Here is a 20353-nt window from a genome sequence, read left to right as displayed (position 1 = left end):
ATTGACATATCTAGACAGTTTGCACTCCGTCCTTTATCTCAGATGTGACCATGAATTTGATCTGAGCTGCAGCTCTTTCCATTGTTTATTGTGCAGTGGTGATCAGCACAAATGTTCTAAGAGATTAGTTTGTAGATATTTAAATCGGCTTGAAATATCAGGTAACTCCACAACAATGCGATTGTTCTATTTCTCGAGGTGAAATCCTTTTTTTTTTTTAGATTTGTAGGCTTTTTGCGCCGACTGACAAGACTTAGGGGTGGAAATGATTTGAGCAGAGCTGACAAAAAAAAACTACATTGCGCGGCGAAGATTGTATTCTGTCACTGAAACGTCTTTTTTTCCCCAGGTTTTTTAGAACATTAAATAATACAAGCAAATAAGAACAAATAAAGTGTTTTCTCGGAGAATTTGAATGTATAAAGTGTCGTTTTGATAGGATAAAACACGTCAACAATCAATCCAGCCGCTCTGTAAACCTCGGCTCTTCAGCCGTTTGAAAGCCGCGGCGCAGCTGAGCAGGCGCGATCTGATGACGTATTTCCTGCCGACCTCCTAGGCGACCCGACCGCTTCCTTTGTTTCGGATCGGCTCTGGAGCAAGATGGCGAGCTGTTCGTTAACAATGCAAGGCGAGCTCCACGCCTTCATGGAGGTGCTGCTCAAGGCGATCGTGTACGAGGTGGCGGAGGTTTTCCGCGACGGGATGGCCGACTCCGAGGACGGGCGTCAACACAAGCTCCGCGGCGTCTCCCACATCCTGGTGAGGCGGGCGGTGGTGAAGATCACCCAGTGTGTGGAGGAGACTTTCGGGAGTGAGATGGCGCAGCTGAAGAGGGAAAACGAGAGGCTGAAGGTGAGATTGCGGTGCTGGGAGAAGGAGCCGGGAGCAGGAGGAGATCGGGGACAGACAGATCGTGATGGACACACGCTTCCCTGTGAAGACCCTGCAGAAGTAAAGGAAGAAATGGACACGGAACCGGAGCTGTCAGGTCAGTGGGGTGACTTGTCACTCAGTGTGTGTGTGTTTTAAAATCGTGCCTTTAACTTCCTCACTGGTGAGAATCCAGTGGAGGGATGCAGAGTGAAGTGGGAGAGTTTTGTGTGATGTAGCGACAGGAGTCTTTACTGGAAACTGAAGCATCCGTCATAACAGCTTAAGAGACACGTCGTTTCAGCCTGGAGTATGGTGTCACTGAATCTTTTAACTCTTTAGCTAAACGCTTGTAAATGTCGTTTTAGTGGCGTTGATTGGACTGTACTTGTGTCGTTCCGACGTTTCTGCTGTTTTATATAAAAGAGCACGTCGTTTATTATTCAGATGAAACTTAGCACGTAAACAAAACGAGGTGAAGAAGAACTACACACACGTTAAGTTTCTGCCCACTGTTATTTCAGAGTGGATCTCTAGGTGCTCATATAGCAGACCTCTTAATTGAGAAAGTTTACAAATGCCAGTCCTCTGTGATCTACTTGTGGTTGTCTAATAATGACAGTTTTGTCAGTGATTAAAGTGCATATTGATCCGTTGTCATTTTCACATTCTTGTGAATTAAATGCTCTTTCTTGTTGGTTGGGCAACCTAAGCTGAAAAGACACAAACAGATCAAGCTTATCTAGAGGGTTCAGCATTCACCCTTTAATGGGGATGTTTAATATTAACCCCTCTCCCTCTCAGTGCAGTGTTCATGTACTGGAGTGTCCAGTCAGTGTGTCTGTATGAACCCCTCTCTCTCAGTGCAGTGTTAATGTACTGGAGTGTTCAGTCAGTGTGTCTGTATGAACCCCTCTCTCTCTCAGTGCAGTGTTAATGTACTGGAGTGTCCAGTCAGTGTGTCTGTATGAACCCCTCTCTCTCTCGGTGCAGTGTTGATGTACTGGAGTGTCCAGTCAGTGTGTCTGTATGAACCCTTCTCTCTCTCAGTGCAGTGTTAATGTACTGGAGTGTCCAGTCTGTGTGTCTGTATGAACCCCTCTCTCTCTCTCAGTGCAGTGTTAATGTACTGGAGTGTCCAGTCAGTGTGTCTGTATGAACCCCCCTCTCTCTCAGTGCAGTGTTAATGTACTGGAGTGTCCAGTCAGTGTGTCTGTATGAACCCCTCTCTCTCTCAGTGCAGTGTTAATGTACTGGAGTGACCAGTCAGTGTGTCTGTATGAACCCATTTCTCTCAGTGCAGTGTTAATGTGATGTACTGTCAGTGTGTGAATAGTTTTATTTTAATTATTTGTGAAGATGTTAAAAAATTGAAACGAGACTTGAACGTTACTTATTTTTTCTGTGATGATTTTTGTGTCTGGCAACACCATCTCTGTAGCTGTCACCTGATAACGTTAATAGCACAAGAACTCCCATTGGTCATTTTTTATACAGTACCTAAAAGCCATATATCTGTTTGGGAAAGGAATAGGGGAAGAACTCATAGACATGCAAGCTGTGCAGGATATTGCTCCAACATATGTCCCCTTTTCCGGTTATTCAGGAAACAAAACAAAATGATTATATTGTCTTGACATGCATGATTTAAAAGTCTGTCCACTCCACACTGGCCTTTTCGCCCACATTTTATCCAGCAGCCAGATCACCCTGCAACTCACCACTGGCAGCTCAGCAGGTGTGAGCCTGGTCAGTACCTGGAGGGGGATTATTAAAGGGGCCATGACTGGTAAGGGCACTATACTGGGGCATTAGGACCCACACGGACCGCAGGGTGAGAGCGCCCCCTGCTGGCCCCACTAACACCTCCTCCCAGCAGCAACCTTAGTTTTTCCCAGGAGGTCTCCCCATCCAGGTACTGATCAGGCTTGTAGAAAATATACGTGGCCTTCCTTCTCACAATTCATAGACGCGTGAATGCAAGTTTGCGACGACACCTTACTGTACTTTCACAAAGTTCGAGATTTTGTGCTCAATTTTAAATTTAATAATAATAATAATAATTGCTTACACTTCTAGAGCGCTTTTCTGGACACGCCACTCAAAGCGCTTGACAGGTCAGGGGGAATCCCACTACCGCCACCAATGTGCAGCCCCACCTGGATGATGGGACGGCAGCCATAGTGCGCCAGAACGCTCCCCACACAGCAGCTCTCAGTGGGGAGGAGAGCAGAGTGATGAAGCCAGTTCAGAGAGGGGGGTTATTAGGAGGCCATGATTGGTAAGGGCCCATGGGACATTTGGCCAGGACGCCGGGGTGACACCCCTACTCTTTTCGAGAAACGCCCTGGGATTGTTAATGACCACAGAGAGTCAGGACCTCAGTTTTACATCTCATCTGAAAGTCGGCGCCTGTTTACAGTACAGTGTCCCCGTCACTATACTGGGGCATTAGGACCCACACGGACCGCAGGGTGAGAGCGCCCCCTGCTGGCCCCACTCACACCTCTCCCAGCAGCAACCTTAGTTTTTCCCAGGAGGTCTCCCATCCAGGTACTGACCAGGCTCACACCTGCTGAGCTCCAGTAGGGGGGGGCTGCCAGTTGTGAGTTGCAGGGTGATCTGGCTGCTGCCCATACCCTCCCCTTTTAAATTTAAAGTGTTTACTCTCCCCAGCGTCACAAACGTGATCTAAAATGTAAGAGACACTTCAAAGTCCCTTACAAAGGCTTTCACAATCGGTACACAATAAGTTTTAAAGTTTCTGGAGGGAGGAAACTCGTTGAGCCCCAGGTGTTCTTTGAGGGGTATCGTGTTTTAGAATCGCAGGATGTGGCGCTGGGGAAATCAGCAATTTTTGGGATGTAAAAGTGGACGTTTTCAGTGTCACTGTGTGCATTTTAATTCCCTGTGGTTTGGAATGCACTCATTCAGTGCTAATCCTTGATCTCACTGGGCTGCACTCCACTGTCTTGTGCTTTTACTACAATCTCACTGGGCTGTACCGCGCTGTCCTGTGTTTTTACCTTGATCTCACTGGGCTGTACTGCGCTGTCCTGTGTTTTGACCTTGATCTCACTGAGCTGTACTCCACTGTCTTGTGCTTTTACTACAATCTCACTGGGCTGTACTGCACTGTACTGTGTTTTTACCCTGATCTCACTGGGCTGTACTGCGCTGTACTGTGTTTTTACTACAAACTCACTGGGTTGTACTGCGCTGTCCTGTGTTTTGACCTTGATCTCACTGGGCTGTACTGCGCTGTACTGTGTTTTTACTACAATCTCACTGGGCTGTACTGCGCTGTACTGTGTTTTGACCTTGATCTCACTGGGCTATATTCCACTGTCTTGTGCTTTTACTACAATCTCACTGGGCTGTACTCCACTGTCTTGTGCTTTAACTACAATCTCACTGGGCTGTACTGCACTGTACTGTGTTTTTACCCTGATCTCACTGGGCTGTACTGCACTGTACTGTGTTTTTACCCTGATCTCACTGCGCTGTACTGCGCTGTCCTGTGTTTTGACCTTGATCTCACTGGGCTGTACTGTGTTTTGACCTTGATCTCACTGGGCTGTACTGCGCTGTACTGTCTTTTGACCTTGATCTCACTGGGCTGTACAGTGTTTTGACCTTGATCTCACTGGGCTGTACTCCACTGTACTGTGTTTTTACTACAATCTCACTGGGCTGTACTGCACTGTACTGTGTTTTGACCTTGATCTCACTGGGCTGTACTGCGCTGTCCTGTGTTTTTACTACAATCTCACTGGGCTGTACTGCGCTGTCCTGTGTTTTTACCTTGATGTCACTGGGCTGTACTGCGCTGTCCTGTGTTTTTACCTTGATCTCACTGGGCTGTACTGCGCTGACCTGTGTTTTTACCTTGATCTCACTGGGCTGTACTGCGTTGTCCTGTGTTTTTACCTTGATCTCACTGGGCTGTACTGCGCTGTCCTGTGTTTTTACCTTGATCTCACTGGGCTGTACTGTGCTGTCCTGTGTTTTTACTACAATCTCACTGGGCTGTACTGCGCTGTACTGTGTTTTTACTACAATCTCACTGGGTTGTACTGCGCTGCCCTGTGTTTTGACCTTGATCTCACTGGGCTGTACTGCGCTGTCCTGTGTTTTTACTACAATCTCGCTGGGCTGTACTGCGCTGTCCTGTGTTTTTACTACAATCTCGCTGGGCTGTACTGCGCTGTCCTGTGTTTTTACTACAATCTCACTGGGCTGTACTGCACTGCACTGTACTGTGTTTTTACCTTGATCTCACTGCGCTGTACTGCGCTGTCCTGTGTTTTTACCTTGATCTCACTGGGCTGTACTGCGCTGTCCTGTGTTTTTACCCTGATCTCACTGGGCTGTACTCCACTGTCCTGTGTTTTTACCTTGATCTCACTGGGCTGTACCGCGCTGTCCTGTGTTTTTACCTTGATCTCACTGGGCTGTACTGCGCTGTACTGCGCTGTACTGTGTTTTGACCTTGATCTCACTGGGCTGTACTCCACTGTCTAGTGCTTTTACTACAATCTCACTGGGCTGTACTGCACTGTACTGTGTTTTTACCCTGATCTCACTGCGCTGTACTGCACTGCACTGTACTGTGTTTTTACCTTGATCTCACTGGGCTGTACTGCGCTGTACTGCGCTGTCCTGTGTTTTTACCTTGATCTCACTGGGCTGTACTGCGCTGTACTGTGTTTTTACTACAATCTCACTGGGCTGTACTCCACTGTCCTGTGTTTTTACCTTGATCTCACTGGGCTGTACTGCACTAAAGTGCACTATACCCTAGTTTCTCTGAAGCCACAGATAATATTTCAATTTCAAGTTCAAGTTTATCGTCATTATACTCATACACGGGTCTATGGCATAACGCAATGCTATTTAGCGAGCTCTCAGACATTAAGTAGTACAAAAACAACAACAACGATACAATTGCATAAGAAAAGAAAGACAAAGACAACAGGCAGTGTGCAAAAACCAACAACAGGTGATGTGCAAAACAACATCAGATGTGCAAAATCATACATCAGCAGAATGAAATAAAGGGATAGAAATGAGGGTCGATTTCAATGTGTGTTTGAGTTTTGATAAAGAGAGAAGGCACTGTGAGGGTTCAGATCGTAAATGAGAGAGGCTGGGAGTTTCATAGCTTGATAGTGTGGGGGTGAAAACTCTCTCTGAGTCTGGTAGCCCGGGCCCGAATGCTCCGGTACCGTTTTCCAGATGGTAGAGGGTCATACAGTCTGTAGCTGGGGTGTGTGGGGGTCTTTGATGATGCTCGGAGCTTTCCTCAAGCACCGTCTGTCATAAATGCCCCGTATAGATGGGAAGGGCCACCCCAGTGCAGTATAATTTAGTCGTCCTAATACAATCGCATACAAATACAATCACAAGCTACAAGAGCAAAAAAAAATCCCATCCAGGACATATACAACACCAGGAGTCTGAAAAAAGCCACCAAAATTATGTCTGACCCCACTCACCCCGGTCATAACTTGTTTGTTCCCCTACCATCTGGCAGAAGGTTCCGGTCACTCCAGTCGCACACAGACTGTCAAGTTGGTGACGCCCCCACTCCCTTCCACCTTATTATGATCTCTCCAACATCCTTCTGTACCCACAACCACTGTACTCCTACACCACCACACACACATGTAAGCCAAAATTGTACTGTCCCCTCGATAGCCCAGTAAAATTGTAACAGGCATAATAATATTTAATATTAATTAACCATACTACTTTTAACCACACTATTTTTTTGCACTGTTCCAAGAATTACCTTGCACTGTTTTTGTCCTGTTACATTTTCTCTGTTTGCAGAATTTTGCACAGTTTTCGATGACTTGATTACATGTTATTTATGTTATGTTATTACATGTTACTATTATTGCTATTGTGTAACTGTCTTATTGTGTAACTGTCTATTGTCTCATCTTCTGTCCTATTTATATACTGCACCTGAGTGACTCATGAGAAACACTTTTCATTATACTGTGCACCTGTGTAAGTTTAATGCCAATAAAGTTGAATTGAATAGTCTTAGTTGACCGAAATGTCTGTCCTATTGAGGCATGCGCTTTTTAATTTAGTCTACTGATTTGGTTCAGTTTTGTTAAACAGGAGGAAAAAAATGCCTCAAAGAGATTAGCAACCCAGCCTAAGAACTGTCCATTTGAAACAGATTCAAATCATGAAAAATGTTAAAAATGGAATTATTTCACTCTTAGATGGTCTGTACCGAGTTGGAATAATGGACTGTGCTCTTTGGTTTTCTCTGACATTGTTTTCACTCTGCCTACCTTCTCCTGCGATGGCATTCATTGTCTTCTAAGTTTTAGCCAAATAGGTGATTCTGTCTTGTCCTCATTTTTTTTTCCAGATCATGCAGAGCTGTTGAACATTCATTTTCATTCAGGATTACATTTGCAGGCTCTTCGGTATCGGCGACAAACATGGGAAAAACAGTTGAAAACGTATTTTTCACCTGCGATCTGAAGCTCACAGTGCCTTCTCTCTTACCAAAAACACAAACACACATTGAGATCGACCCCTACGTCCCATGTCAAGAAGCTCACTCCCCATAATTGTCTATCCTTTTATTTCATTCTGTTGATGTATGTTTTTGCACATCTGATGTTGTTTTGCACACTGCCTGTTGTCTCTGTCTTTCTTTTCTTATACAATTGTATTGTTGTGTTTTTGTACTACTGATCGTCTGAGAGCTCGCTAAATAGCATTGCGTTATCCCACATACCTGAAATGTGAGTATAATGACGATAAACACTGACACACTGGAGGAAGTGAGTGTCTTCAGTCTGAAGGGATTGTCCCGCACTGACAGGCTGGAGGAACTGAGTCTCTTTAGTTTGAAGGGAGTGTCCCACACTGACAGACTGAAGGAACTGAGTCTCTTTGGTTGGAAGGGAGTGTCCCACACTGACAGGCTGGAGGAACTGAGTCTCTTTAGTCAGAAGGGAGGCTCCCACATTGACAGGCTGAAGAAACTGAGTCTCTTTGGTTGGAAGGGAGTGTCCCACACTGACAGGCTAGAGGAACTGAGTCTCTTTAGTCTGAAGGGAGTGTCCCACACTGACAGGCTGAAGGAACTGAGTCTCTTTAGTCTGAAGGGAGTGTCCCACACTGACAGGCAGAAGGAACTGAGTCTCTTTAGTCTGAAGGGAGTGTCCCATACTGACAGGCAGAAGGAACTGAGTCTCTTTAGTCTGAAGGGAGTGTCCCACACTGACAGGCTGAAGGAACTGAGTCTCTTGAGTCAGAAGGGAGTGTCCCACACTGACAGGCTGAAGGAACTGAGTCTCTTTAGTCTGAAATTGACTTTTTTTTTCTCTGAGGTTATTTTGCTGGGGAAAGCCCATTTTAAAGGTCTTTTTTCTCTTGTCCTGTGTTTTTCAGCTACAGCGGCTCCTCTTGACCACCAGTGCAGTGAGGAGGAGTGGGACTACCGTCTGAGACAGTACACAGAGCTCACTGCTGCCGAAGGGAAAGAGACGCTCAGTGAGCAGCAGCGCACAGAGAGCAGACAGCGGGTGGGGGAACTGGACTCTGTGCCCGTGATGAAGACCGAGCCTGAGAGTGAGACACCTGGGCTCTTAGTATCTGATGATTTTACAGTGACGATGAACAATCTGGACACCAAGAATATTGCAGCACACTGTATTGAACTGGGCCGTGTCTCTGTACAAGAGCTCAAAGAAGAACTGGGTGAGTTTAATCTTACAGAGCAGGACATGGAGTCCAAATTGACTGACCCTGCAGATAAACTAATCCATGCATACATAAACTAAAGTCATCCATGAACTGAAATATCTTAGCTCTCTTCTTTTGTGTGCATGGCATGTATAGTCGTGTGCTTGTGCCTTTGCACGGCTTCTAATCTGGTAGATGTTTTATTGATCTTGATTATCATCACAATTCTTCCTTTGGTCTTCATTGTTTATGATTATTCAGTTATTGCTACGTTAAACGTTCTCTCGGAGAAGGTCTTGACCTTTACACTCAGCCCATGTTAAAGGTCTTGTTCCCTTGTCCTGTGTCTTGCAGGGTCAGAGGTCAGCGCTCTCCCTGACGCTGGGGACAGGGCTCCTCTTGAACAGCAGCCCAGTGAGGAGGAGGAGGAGGAGGAGGGGGGGGGCTCCCGTCTGATGCAGGAGACAGAGCTCGCCGCCGCACACGGGAAAGAGACGCTCAGTGAGCAGCAGCACGCAGAGAGCAGACAGAGGGTGGGGGATCTGGACTCTGTGCCCGTGATGAAGACAGAGCCTGAGTGTGAGACAGCTGGGCTCTTAGTATCTGATGGCTTGAATCATCTGGACAGTAAGAGTATTACAGAACGAGAATCTCTGTCTCTCAACGGGCTCAAAAAAGAGGAGCTGACTGACGTGGATGTCGGCGTCTCGGCCCAGCACGCCGTGTCCCGGACCCCCCACCCCGCGGGGCAGCAGGCCGACGCCGCTGGTGGGGAGTTCCAGCACCCGGATGATGAGGGTCGGGGCGGAGAGGGACCTCCGGCAGACCGGGGGGCCGGGGCGGAACCGGCCCGGCCCCCCGCCCCGCCACGGAGCGCGAGCCGGAAAGACCCCCCCGGACCCCCCCCGAAGGAGCGGCCCTTCGCCTGCCCCCAGTGCGGGAAGGGCTTCCCCCACTCGAGCACCCTGAAGAGGCACGAGCGCATCCACGCCGGGGCGAAGCCCTTCCGCTGCGCCCAGTGCGGGAGGGCCTTCCGCCAGTCCTGCCACCTGAAGACCCACCAGTACACCCACGGCGCGGGGCGGCGGCCCCTCGGCTGCCCCCAGTGCGGCAAGGGCTTCAGCCTGCCGGGCCCCCTGAGGACCCACCTGCGCACCCACACGGGCGAGCGGCCCTTCCGCTGCCCGCAGTGCGGCAGGGGCTTCAACGAGGCGGGCAACCTCAAGAGGCACGAGCGCACCCACGCCGCCCGTCGGCCCTTCGTCTGCCCCCAGTGCGGCAGGGGCTTCATCCAGCGGGGGGACCTGCGCCGGCACGAGCTCTCCCACTCGGGCGAGCGGCCCTTCCGCTGCCCCCAGTGCGGGAAGGGCTACACCCAGCCGGCCGACCTGCGGCGGCACCAGCGGGTCCACGCGGAGGAGCGGCCCCTCGGCTGCGCGCGCTGCGGGCGGCGCTACGGCCACCCGGCCGACCTGCGGCGGCACGAGCTCTCCCACTCGGGGGCTGCCCCCGGTGCGGGAAGGGCTTCAGCCTGCCGGGCTCTCTGAAAGCCCACCAGCTGGTGCACACGGGGGAGAGACCCGGCCGCACTCGCGCGCGGGGTGGGACAGTGCAGCCGGCGTTGCCGCCCGCGCGGGAGGAGTCTTAGCGCCGCGCGGGCTTTAGAGACACCCCCGCCGCGGTCCCGCAGGGGAGAGAGAGGGGCCGGGGGGGAGTCGGTGAAGGGATCTCGGCGGATGTTGGCGTCGCAGGACGCGGTATCCCAGGTCCCCCAGCCGAGCAGGGGCTTCATCCAGCGGGGGGGACCTGAGGCGGCACGAGCTCTCCCACGCGGGGGCCCCCCGAAGAGCAGCAGACCCACGCAGCTGGTGGGGAGAAGGTACCGCGCTTCAGCCCGCCAGGCACCCCTGAGGACCCACCTGCGCACCCACACGGGCGGGAGGCTGTTCGGCTGCCCCCAGTGCAGGAGGGGTTTCAGCCTGCCGGGCTCTCTGAAAGCCCACCAGCTGGTGCGCATGGGGGAGAGACCCGGGCGCACTCGCGCGCGGGGTGGGACGGTGCCCCTGCTGCTGCCCGCGCGGGAGGGGTTTTAGCGCCGCGCGGGCTTTAGAGACGCCCCTGCCACGGTCCCGCAGGGGAGAGAGAGGGTCCGGGGGGGGGGAGTCGGTGAAGGGATCTCGGCGGATGTTGGCGTCCCAGGACGTGGTATCCCAGATCACCCAGCCCCGCAGGGGCTTCATCCAGCGGGGGGACCTGCGGCGGCACGAGCTCTCCCACTCGGGCGAGCGGCCGTTCAGCTGCCCCCAGTGCAGGAGGGGCTTCAGCCTGCCGGGCTCTCTGAAAGCCCACCAGCTGGTGCACATGGGGGAGAGACCCGGGCGCACTCTCGCGCGGGGTGGGACGGTGCCGCCCGCGCGGGAGGAGTCTTAGCGCCACGCGGGCTTTAGAGACACCCCCGCCACGGTCCCGCAGGGGGGGAGTCGGTGAAGGGATCTCGGCGGATGTTGCCGTCGCAGGACGCGGTATCCCAGATCACCCCTGCCCCCCCGAAGAGCAGCAGCCCCACGCAGCTGGTGGGGAGAAGGTACCGCGCTTCAGCCCGCCAGGCACCCCTGAGGACCCACCTGCGCACCCACACAGGCGGGAGGCTGTTCGGCTGCCCCCAGTGCAGGAGGGGCTTCAGCCTGCCGGGCTCTCTGAAAGCCCACCAGCTGGTGCACATGGGGGAGAGACCCGGGCGCACTCTCGCGCGGGGTGGGACGGTGCCCCTGGTGCCGCCCGCGCGGGAGGAGTCTTAGCGCCGCGCGGGCTTTAGAGACGCCCCCGCCGCGGTCCCGCAGGGGAGAGAGAGGGTCCGGGGGGGGAGTCGGTGAAGGGATCTCGGCGGATGTTGGCGTCCCAGGACGCGGTATCCCAGATCACCCCTGCCCCCTGAAGAGCAGCAGACCCATGCAGCTGGTGGGGAGAAGGAACGGTACCGAGTTCCGGCACCCGGATCCGACTTGGGGACGGAGAGGGATCTCCGCCAGACCAGGGGGGCCGGGGGAAGAACCCCTGCCCCGCTACGGAGCGCAGGTCGGCGTCCGGAAAGACCCCTCCGGACCCCCAGCGCAGACGCTGCAGCCCTTTGCCTGCAGCCAGTGGGGTGTTCAACCCACTCGATTACCCTGAAGTGGGGGGAGAGAGGGACAGTCCGGCGGCAGTCTGTGAAGGGTTTTAATCGGGCATCCGAGGGGGAAGGGACATCAGCAGAGAGCCGGTTCGTCCCCAGTCGGCGTGGGAGGAGAGTTATCTTTGCGCTCCACAGCATGATCTGAGCGATTCAGGAGGTAAAGCACAGAGGGTCTTGTCCCGATGTCTTTGCCTTGCTGTCTGTGGGGAGGGGGGGAACACAGGGAAAGGTGTATTTGATAACAGGGTGTCCCCCCGTGCACTATTTAATCAACCTCACGGTCAGTCACGGGGCCGGCTTAATAAACCGTTAACATTCAGCAGGGGCTGCTAGGGCGTCTACAGGAAAGAATCGCAACTTCAATACGGGGAAGCAACCACAAAACGGACAGAAAATGCGAGAGGAATGAGCACCGTCTTTGGACTTGACCCATTTCTGGCTCGGTAATCTTTTTTTTTTTTTAACATAGAGCTTGCCGTCTTCTTTATTTTAGGGAATAGTTGCTTTATGTCTTGTGGAATCTCTCTTATGTAATAATAATCATTCTTGCACTTATAGAGCGCTTTTCTGGACACTCCACTCAAAGCGCTGCACAGGGAATGGGGAATCCCACTACCGCCACCAGTGTGCAGCCCCCCACCTGGATGATGCGACGGCAGCCATAGTGCGCCAGAACGCTCCCCACACAGCAGCTCTAAGTGGGGAGGAGAGCAGAGGCCTCCTAATAACCCCCCCTCTCTGAACTGGCTTCATCCCTCTGCTCTCCTCCCCACTGAGAGCTGGGGTGTAGGGAGCGTTCTGGCGCACTATGGCTGCCGTCGCATCATCCAGGTGGGGCTGCATATTGGTGGCGGTAGTGGGATTCCCCATGACCTGTAAAGCGCTTTGAGTGGAGTGTCCAGAAAAGCGCTCTAGAAGTGTCAGCAATTATTCTGAGCAATAGTCAAAAGTTCTAGCGAATTAATAAATAATATAGCGATTAATAAACGGTATGTTTTAAAAAAAGTCTATTCTTGCCGAGATTTCATCAAATCACGTTGTGCTTGCGAGTACAGCGCATACCTCACGCCCCACAGATCTCTCCTCCCCGCCGGTCCGAGAACCTGCTCGCTGTGGTTTCATTGTTCGGAGGGAGTCAACATCACACAGCTTGGACTGCACTGAATATCGACTTTATTGTTCCTAAGGGACTCGGTCTCGCACAGCAAGAGCTGATCACATAGATGACAATAATACAGTACAGCACCATGATATGCCTAACCCTAACCCTAACATTTCACCACATTGCTCGGCCCCGAACTCAAGCCAGATTAAAAAACGGACGATTTGCTGGTACAACAGCAGCAGCAATCAGATCTGTACCCCCAAAAACCACCTTTTCATTTTCTCACCATTGAATTCTTTAAGGTATAAATGAAGTAAATGCTTGCTTAGTCGTTATACAGAGGGTAGGAGGACTATATTTAAAAAAGAATACGCAGAAATGGCAAAAAAAAAGGTGCTAGATTCAAAATATGTTGCTCTGTGAGACGTTTTGTCGTGTGCAAGCATGCAGCAGTAACCCTTTCACCAGTTTTGAACACCTACATGTTTGTGCTGTAAGGACAAGGCACCTACCCAACTCAGAATACACCAGGTTAGAATGCTCTGAATAAATCTCTTATAAAAAAAAAGTGTCAGCGCTGTGCTTTCTACATTAAAACACCTCAATTTCCTTAAAAAAAAAAACACCACCACCTTTGTCGCACCTTGAAATACCTCCCATCTTCTTTCCAGTGTTCAGACTTTATGGATATATCCTTTATAATAATAATTAATACTTACATAGCTCTTTTCTGGACACTCCACTCAAAGCGCTGTGCAGGTCAGGGGGAATCCCACTACCACCACCAGTGTGCAGCCCCCACCTGGATGATGCGACGGCAGCCATAGTGCGCCAGAACGCTCCCCACACACCAGCTCTCAGTGGGGAGGAGAGCAGAGGGATGAAGCCAGTTCAGAGAGGGGGGTTATTAGGAGGCCATGATTGGTAAGGGCCCATGGGAAATTTGGTCAGGACGCCGGGGTTACACCCCTACTCTTTTCGAGAAACACCCTGGGATTTTTAATGACCACAGAGAGTCAGGACCTCGGTTTGACGTCTAGTCTACTTTTTAGTCCTTCTCAGTTTTAGCCCTAAAGGTCTTTCTCACCAGGAAGACAACCTCTCGCGGTCCAGTTATTTATCATCTGCCAACATATCTTCAGTCTTTTTCTTGATGGAGGGGGTCTATAAATAGGACTTAAACTGCATTTTGACCCCTCTTCGTCCACAGAGCCCAAACGTGCCTTTTAAAACACAAATGCTTGTTTTAAAATCTTCACATACCACAGATACTAAATGTACTGCTAGGCCTGCCTTAGGAGAACAGCCGGTTTAGTTCATCAAAATAGAACAATAGATTCTATGCATATCTCCATATCTCTGTGTCGGAGAACATCTGAAGCCGAACATCCTTCGGATGAGACGTCAAACCGAGGTCCTGACTCTCCGTGCTCATTAAAAATCCCAGGGCGTCTCTCGAAAAGAGTAGGGGTGTAACCCCGGCGTCCTGGCCAAATTTCCCATTGGCCCCTCACCCATCATGGCCTCCTAATAACCCCCCTCTCTGAACTGGCTTCATCACTCTGCTCTCCTCCCCACTGAGAGCTGGTGTGTGGGGAGCGTTCTGGCGCACTATGGCTGCCGTCCCATCATCCAGGGTGGGGGGGGCTGCACATTGGTGGCGGTAGTGGGATTCCCCCTGACCTGTACAGCGCTTTGAGTGGAGTGTCCAGGAAAAAGCGCTCTATAGAAGCGTCGGCGATTATCATTCATTCGAGGAAACGGACGAAGGGGGAGGTGGGGGAGGTGGGGGGTCAGACCAGCCCCCCGGCGTGAACGTGCTGGTGCCGCCTTAACCCACCAGCCTTGTTGAACCGCCGCCCACACTCCGGGCAGCCGAAGGGCCTGTCGCCCAGGTGGGTGCGCCGGTGGGCCCTCAGGGTGCTGGCGTCCCGGAAGCTCTTCCCGCACTGGGGGCAGGCGAAGGGCTTGGCCCCCGTGTGGATGTGCAGGTGGGTCTTCAGGGTGTTGGAGTGGGTGAAGCTCTTGCCGCACTGGGGGCAGGCGAAAGGCCGCTCCCCGGTGTGGACCCGCAGGTGGGTCTTCAGGGTGTCGGGGCGGCCGAAGCTCCTGCCGCACTGGGCGCAGGAGTAGGCCCGCTCCCCGGTGTGGACCCGCCGGTGGATGGCCAGGTGGGCCGGGCGGCTGAAGCCCCGCCCGCACTGGGCGCAGCCGAAACGTTTCTCGGCCGCCGCCGCCGCCCTGCTGCGCTGGGGCACCCCAGGGCCCACCTCGGGGTGCGCCGCCGTCAACCGAGGCCCCTGGTCCCGCTGGGTCAGACCGAAGCCGGCCGGTTCCCCTCCGGGACGAGCTTCTGCGAAGCAGGCGTCCGGATGTCTCCTCGTCTCTGTCAAATCAGATAGTAGGAACCCAGGTGTCTCTGTCTCGGGCTCGGTCTTCATCACGGGCACAGAGTCCAGATCCCCCACCCTCTGTCTGCTCTCTGTGTGCTGCTGCTCACCGAGTGTCTCTTTCCCGTGTGCGGCGGCGAGCTCTGTCTCCTGCATCAGACGGGAGCCCCCCTCCTCCTCCTCCTCCTCGCTGGGCTGCTGTTCAAGAGGAGCCCTGTCCCCAGCGTCGGGGAGGGCGCTGACCTCTGACCCTGCAAGACACAGGACAGGAGAACAAGACCTTTTACATGGGCTGAGAGTAAAGGTCAAGACCTTCTCCGAGAGAACGTTTCATGTGGCAATAACTGAATAATCATCAACAATGAAGACCAAAGGAAGAATTGTGATTAGAATTAAGATCAATAAAACATCTACCAGATTAGAAGGCATGCAAAGGCACAAGCACATGACTATACATGCCATGCACACAAAAGAAGAGAGCTAAGATATTTCAGTTCATGGATGACTTTAGTTTATGTATGCATGGATTATTTTATCTGCAGGGTCAGTCAAGTTGGGCTCCATGTCCTGCTCTGTAAGATTAAACTCACCCAGTTCTTCTTTGGGCTCTTGTACAGAGACACGGCCCAGTTCAATACAATGTGCTGCAATATTCTTGGTGTCCAGATGATTAATCTTCTCTGTAAAGTCATCAGATACTAAGAGCCCAGGTGTCTCACTCTCAGGCTCGGTCTTCATCACGGACACAGAGTCCAGATCCCCCACCCTCTGTCTGCTCTCTGTGTGCTGCTGCTCACTGAGTGTCTCTTTCCCGTGTGCGGCGGCGAGCTCTGTCTCCTGCATCAGACGGGAGCCCCCCTCCTCCTCCTCCTCCTTACTGGGCTGCTGTTCAAGAGGAGCCCTGTCCCCAGCGTCAGGGAGAGCGCTGACCTCTGACCCTGCAAAACACAGGACAGGAGGCCTTTAACGTGGGCTGAGAGTACAGTTCAAAAGGAATTGATCCGCGCAGAAAAAGCGTGTTTGAGAGAGAGCACAGAAACGGATCATTAAGTGATTTATCAATACTTTCATAACTGCCTTGAAATGAAGACGCTAAAGCTAATTTTCCAACCTGACGCACATGAAAGGTGAAAAACAAACCGTAAAACACCCAAGAGCTCTTTGACCTCAGAGTGGAAAAGGAACAATCATAAAAAAAAGCAGATTTCACCCAAGTCTCTGTCCAGGTGGGGTTCCGGACGAAACAGCAAACGGAAAAGTTCAGCCACATACGTAAAAAAAATCCTAGATGAAACTATTCAGAAGAAAAAAAAACATTGACAAGAGAGAATAATAAAAAAACAACAAGGAGATCAAACTGAAAGAACACACTGTCCTTTAAATTTTCCTGCAAGTCCACTTCAGCTACAAGCAGGGAGTGCTCACTGAAAGCAGAGTCATTTCATCTTAAACCACAGGCGTCTTATAGCATCTAAACAGAGCACTAGCCTCACCCAAATAATGCCGGACGAAAATAAATGGAGATTATTCATGGTTTAAAAAGGAATATCCACTAAAATAGCGACGCTTAAAGAATGGGGTAGAAATATTCTTCAATACCTTAGAGTGAAATTACAATGTGGATGCACTTTGAAACTGAATTTTCACCAGCCAAAAAGAAATACACCGGTTCAGTTCAAACAAAGAAAGTGGGTGGAATGTGGGTGAAGAGACGACTATAAAAAAAATCATCACACTCAGCCAAAATCAGAGAGACCAACCTGGCAGGACAGTTTGTCCTTGACATTAACCTGCTGATCCAGAAAGAAACAGGACTACGTCTCCAGAAATGAAACAGTGTCAAGTGAAGAGTGGCTTCCCTTAACCTCCAGAGACAGGTTGATACAGACACACTGACTGAACACTCCAGTACATGAACACTGCACTGAGAGAGAGAGGGGTTCATACAGACACACTGACTGGACACTCCAGGACATGAACACTGCACTGAGAGAGAGGGGTTAATACAGACACATTGACTGGACACTCCAGTACATTAACACTGCACTGAGAGAGAGGGGTTAATACAGACACACTGACTGAACACTCCAGTACATTAACACTGCACTGAGAGAGAGAGGGGTTAATACAGACACACTGACTGGACACTCCAGTACATGAACACTGCACTGAGAGAGAGGGGTTAATACAGACACATTGACTGGACACTCCAGTACATGAACACTGCACTGAGAGAGAGAGGGGTTAATACAGACATGCTGACAGACTAGATTAATAATGGCAGAGAGAGGTGTTAATATACACTGCACTGAGAGAGAGAGAGAGAGAGAGAGAGAGAGAGAGAGAGAGGTTCATACAGACACACTGACTGGACACTCCAGTACATTAACATTGACATGCTGACAGACTAGATTAATAATGGCAGAGAGAGGTGTTAATATACACTGCACTGAGAGAGAGAGAGAGAGAGAGAGAGAGAGAGAGAGAGAGAGAGAGAGAGAGAGAGGTTCATACAGACACACTGACTGGACACTCCAGTACATGAACACTGCACTGAGAGAGAGAGGGGTTAATACAGACACACTAACTGACTGGACACTCCAGTACATGAACACTGCACTGAGAGAGAGGGGTTCATACAGACACACTAACTGACTGGACACTCCAGTACATGAACACTGCACTGAGAGAGAGAGAGGGGGGTTCATACAGACACACTGACTGGACACTCCAGTACATGAACACTGCACTGAGAGAGAGAGAGGGGTGTTCATACAGACACACTGACTGGACACTCCAGTACATTAACACTGCACTGAGAGAGAGAGAGGGGTTCATACAGACACACTGACTGGACACTCCAGTACATTAACACTGCACTGAGAGAGAGGGGTTCACACAGACACACTGACTGGACACTCCAGTACATTAACACTGCACTGAGAGAGGGGGGTTAATACAGACACACTGACTGGACACTCCAGTACATTAGCACTCCACCGAGAGAGAGGTCAACACAGACACACTGACTGAACACTGCAGGACATTAACAGGACCGAGAAAGGGGTTAATACACAGACACTGCCTGACTAGACACAAACTAACACTGTACCAACAGGAATTGATACAGACACGCCGACTGGACACTACAATGCAACGCTTGGAGCGTCACAGAAGCATTTCGACGCACAGCTCATAAACAGACAATCTGCAGTTTCCAGTGTGCATCCAATCGGCACAACCAGTATTTAAAAAGTTTTTGCGTTCTCTGCAAGCCGTCCTGTCATTCCTCTATGGGCCCTCGTTTTGACAGTCAAAATATCACATCATAAAATGATCTTTTATTACTTTTAGTAAGATAAACCAGATTAAACCTGTATAATCAAGTACGTTCGAGTATGCCTTTATTATAGGGAGGCGTGAAGAATGTTAATATAAACAAAACGAAAAAAACACAGATAGCTTTCCTCTTTGATCGCTATGAAGTCTTGTTAACTTGCTCTCTGCCCTCTGGAAAAATCTGTCCTTTAGGGGGGAAAATGAAGTTGAACAAGCACTTATACATACATATATAAGCATTAGAATATCTCCAAAAATCTCATCGAAATACAGCTGCTGCTCATAAAGACGCCTGGGTGTCGTGACGTTAAATTGAGACAATTACAGTTTTGAGTTCGAACCGATGTTTACTTTATACAACAAGTCACCCTCACTGACCTGACAGCTCCGGTTCCGTGTCCATTTCTTCCTTTATCTCTGCAGGGGCTTGACAGGGAGGCGTGTGTCCATCACGATCTGTCTGTCCCCGATCTCCTCCTGCTCCCTGCTCCTTCTCCCACAGATGCAATCTCACCTTCAGGATCTCGTTTTCCCTCTTCATCTGCGCCATTTCTCTCCCGAGAGTCTCCTCCACACACTGGGTGATCCTAAACACGGCCCGCCTCGCCAGGAGCTGGGGGACGCCGCGGAGTTTGCGTTGAAACTCGCCCTCGGCGGCGGCCGCCCCGTCGCGGAAAACCTCCGCCACTTCCCACACGATCGCCTTGAGCAGCACCTCCATGAAGGACTGGAGCTCGGACTGCAGCAGGGGCAGGCAGCCCGCCATCTTCTCGGCGACGGCGACCCGGGAGGGAGGGCTAATCCGTGCGAACTGCAGCTCTGACACACGGATCGGTGTTTAAAAACAGGGCGGGGGTCGCGGTTTGCCGCTGTTGCGCCTCACAGGAAAACACGGGGCCGCTCTTCCATACTGGTTCCGGGTCAGACGCCTCGCTTCCTGGGCGACCGGTGGGCCTGCGGGGTAAACGAGGGACTCCGGTATAGTTCTTTAATAAAATTAGATAACGCAGAAGAGAACGAGCACCTGACGGAGAGAAAAATATAAAATCCAAATTTAAAAAAAAGGAACTAGGAGAGGGGGGTTCATACAGACACACTGACTGGACACTCCAGTACATGAACACTGCACTGAGAGAGAGAGGGGTTCATACAGACACACTGACTGGACACTCCAGTATATTAACACTGCACTGAGAGAGAGGGGTTCATACAGACACACTGACTGGACACTCCAGTACATTAACACTGCACTGAGAGAAAGGGGGGTTAATACAGACACACTGACAGGACACTCCTGTACATTAACACTGCACTGAGAGAGAGAGGGGTGCATACAGACACACTGACTGACTGAACACTCCAGTACATTAACACTGCACTGAGAGAGAGAGGGGTTAATACAGACACACTGACTGACTGGACACTCCAGTACATTAACACTGCACTGAGAGAGAGGGGTTCATGCAGACACACTGACTGGACACTCCAGTACATTAACACTGCACTGAGAGAGAGAGAGGGGTTCATACAGACACACTGACTGGACACTCCAGGACATTAACACTGCACTGAGAGAGAGAGGGGTTCATACAGACACACTGACTGGACACTCCAGTACATTAACACTGCACTGAGAGAGAGAGGGGTTCATACAGACACACTGACTGGACTCTCCAGTACATTAACACTGCACTGAGAGAGAGGGGTTAATACAGACACACTGACTGGACACTCCAGTACATTAACACTGCA

At 51.0% G+C, this 20353-nt stretch overlaps 2 protein-coding genes across 2 annotated transcripts in view; one reads left to right on the top strand and one right to left on the bottom strand.

The window, feature by feature from the left end:
* The first annotated feature begins 561 nt into the window (after positions 1 to 561).
* The window catches only part of LOC107076299 (uncharacterized), a 29839-nt gene continuing 10047 nt past the window's right edge, over positions 562 to 20353 (top strand). The window contains exons 1-11 of the mRNA XM_069198181.1: positions 562 to 991; positions 8302 to 8610; positions 8950 to 10124; positions 10206 to 10670; positions 10795 to 10990; positions 11068 to 11366; positions 11533 to 11731; positions 14716 to 14947; positions 15044 to 15185; positions 19164 to 19405; positions 19487 to 19562. Coding sequence (XP_069054282.1) covers positions 604 to 991; positions 8302 to 8610; positions 8950 to 10124; positions 10206 to 10670; positions 10795 to 10990; positions 11068 to 11366; positions 11533 to 11731; positions 14716 to 14947; positions 15044 to 15185; positions 19164 to 19405; positions 19487 to 19562 — 3723 coding nt within the window. The 5' untranslated portion in view covers positions 562 to 603. The remainder of the gene's footprint in view (positions 992 to 8301; positions 8611 to 8949; positions 10125 to 10205; positions 10671 to 10794; positions 10991 to 11067; positions 11367 to 11532; positions 11732 to 14715; positions 14948 to 15043; positions 15186 to 19163; positions 19406 to 19486; positions 19563 to 20353) is intronic.
* Positions 14566 to 19521, bottom strand: LOC138243262 (uncharacterized). The gene is made up of 3 exons (XM_069198805.1): positions 18980 to 19521; positions 15853 to 16200; positions 14566 to 15513 (listed from the first exon to the last, which is right to left on the bottom strand). The coding sequence occupies exons 1-3, from the start codon at positions 19365 to 19367 to the stop codon at positions 14666 to 14668; spliced, it is 1584 nt and encodes a 527-aa protein (XP_069054906.1). The 5' UTR covers positions 19368 to 19521; the 3' UTR covers positions 14566 to 14665.

Source organism: Lepisosteus oculatus, chromosome 14 (assembly GCF_040954835.1).
Source record: "Lepisosteus oculatus isolate fLepOcu1 chromosome 14, fLepOcu1.hap2, whole genome shotgun sequence".
Taxonomy (NCBI): Eukaryota; Metazoa; Chordata; class Actinopteri; order Semionotiformes; family Lepisosteidae; genus Lepisosteus; species Lepisosteus oculatus.
Note: the sequence above shows the minus strand (reverse complement) of the source record. Positions and strands in the feature narration are given on the sequence as shown.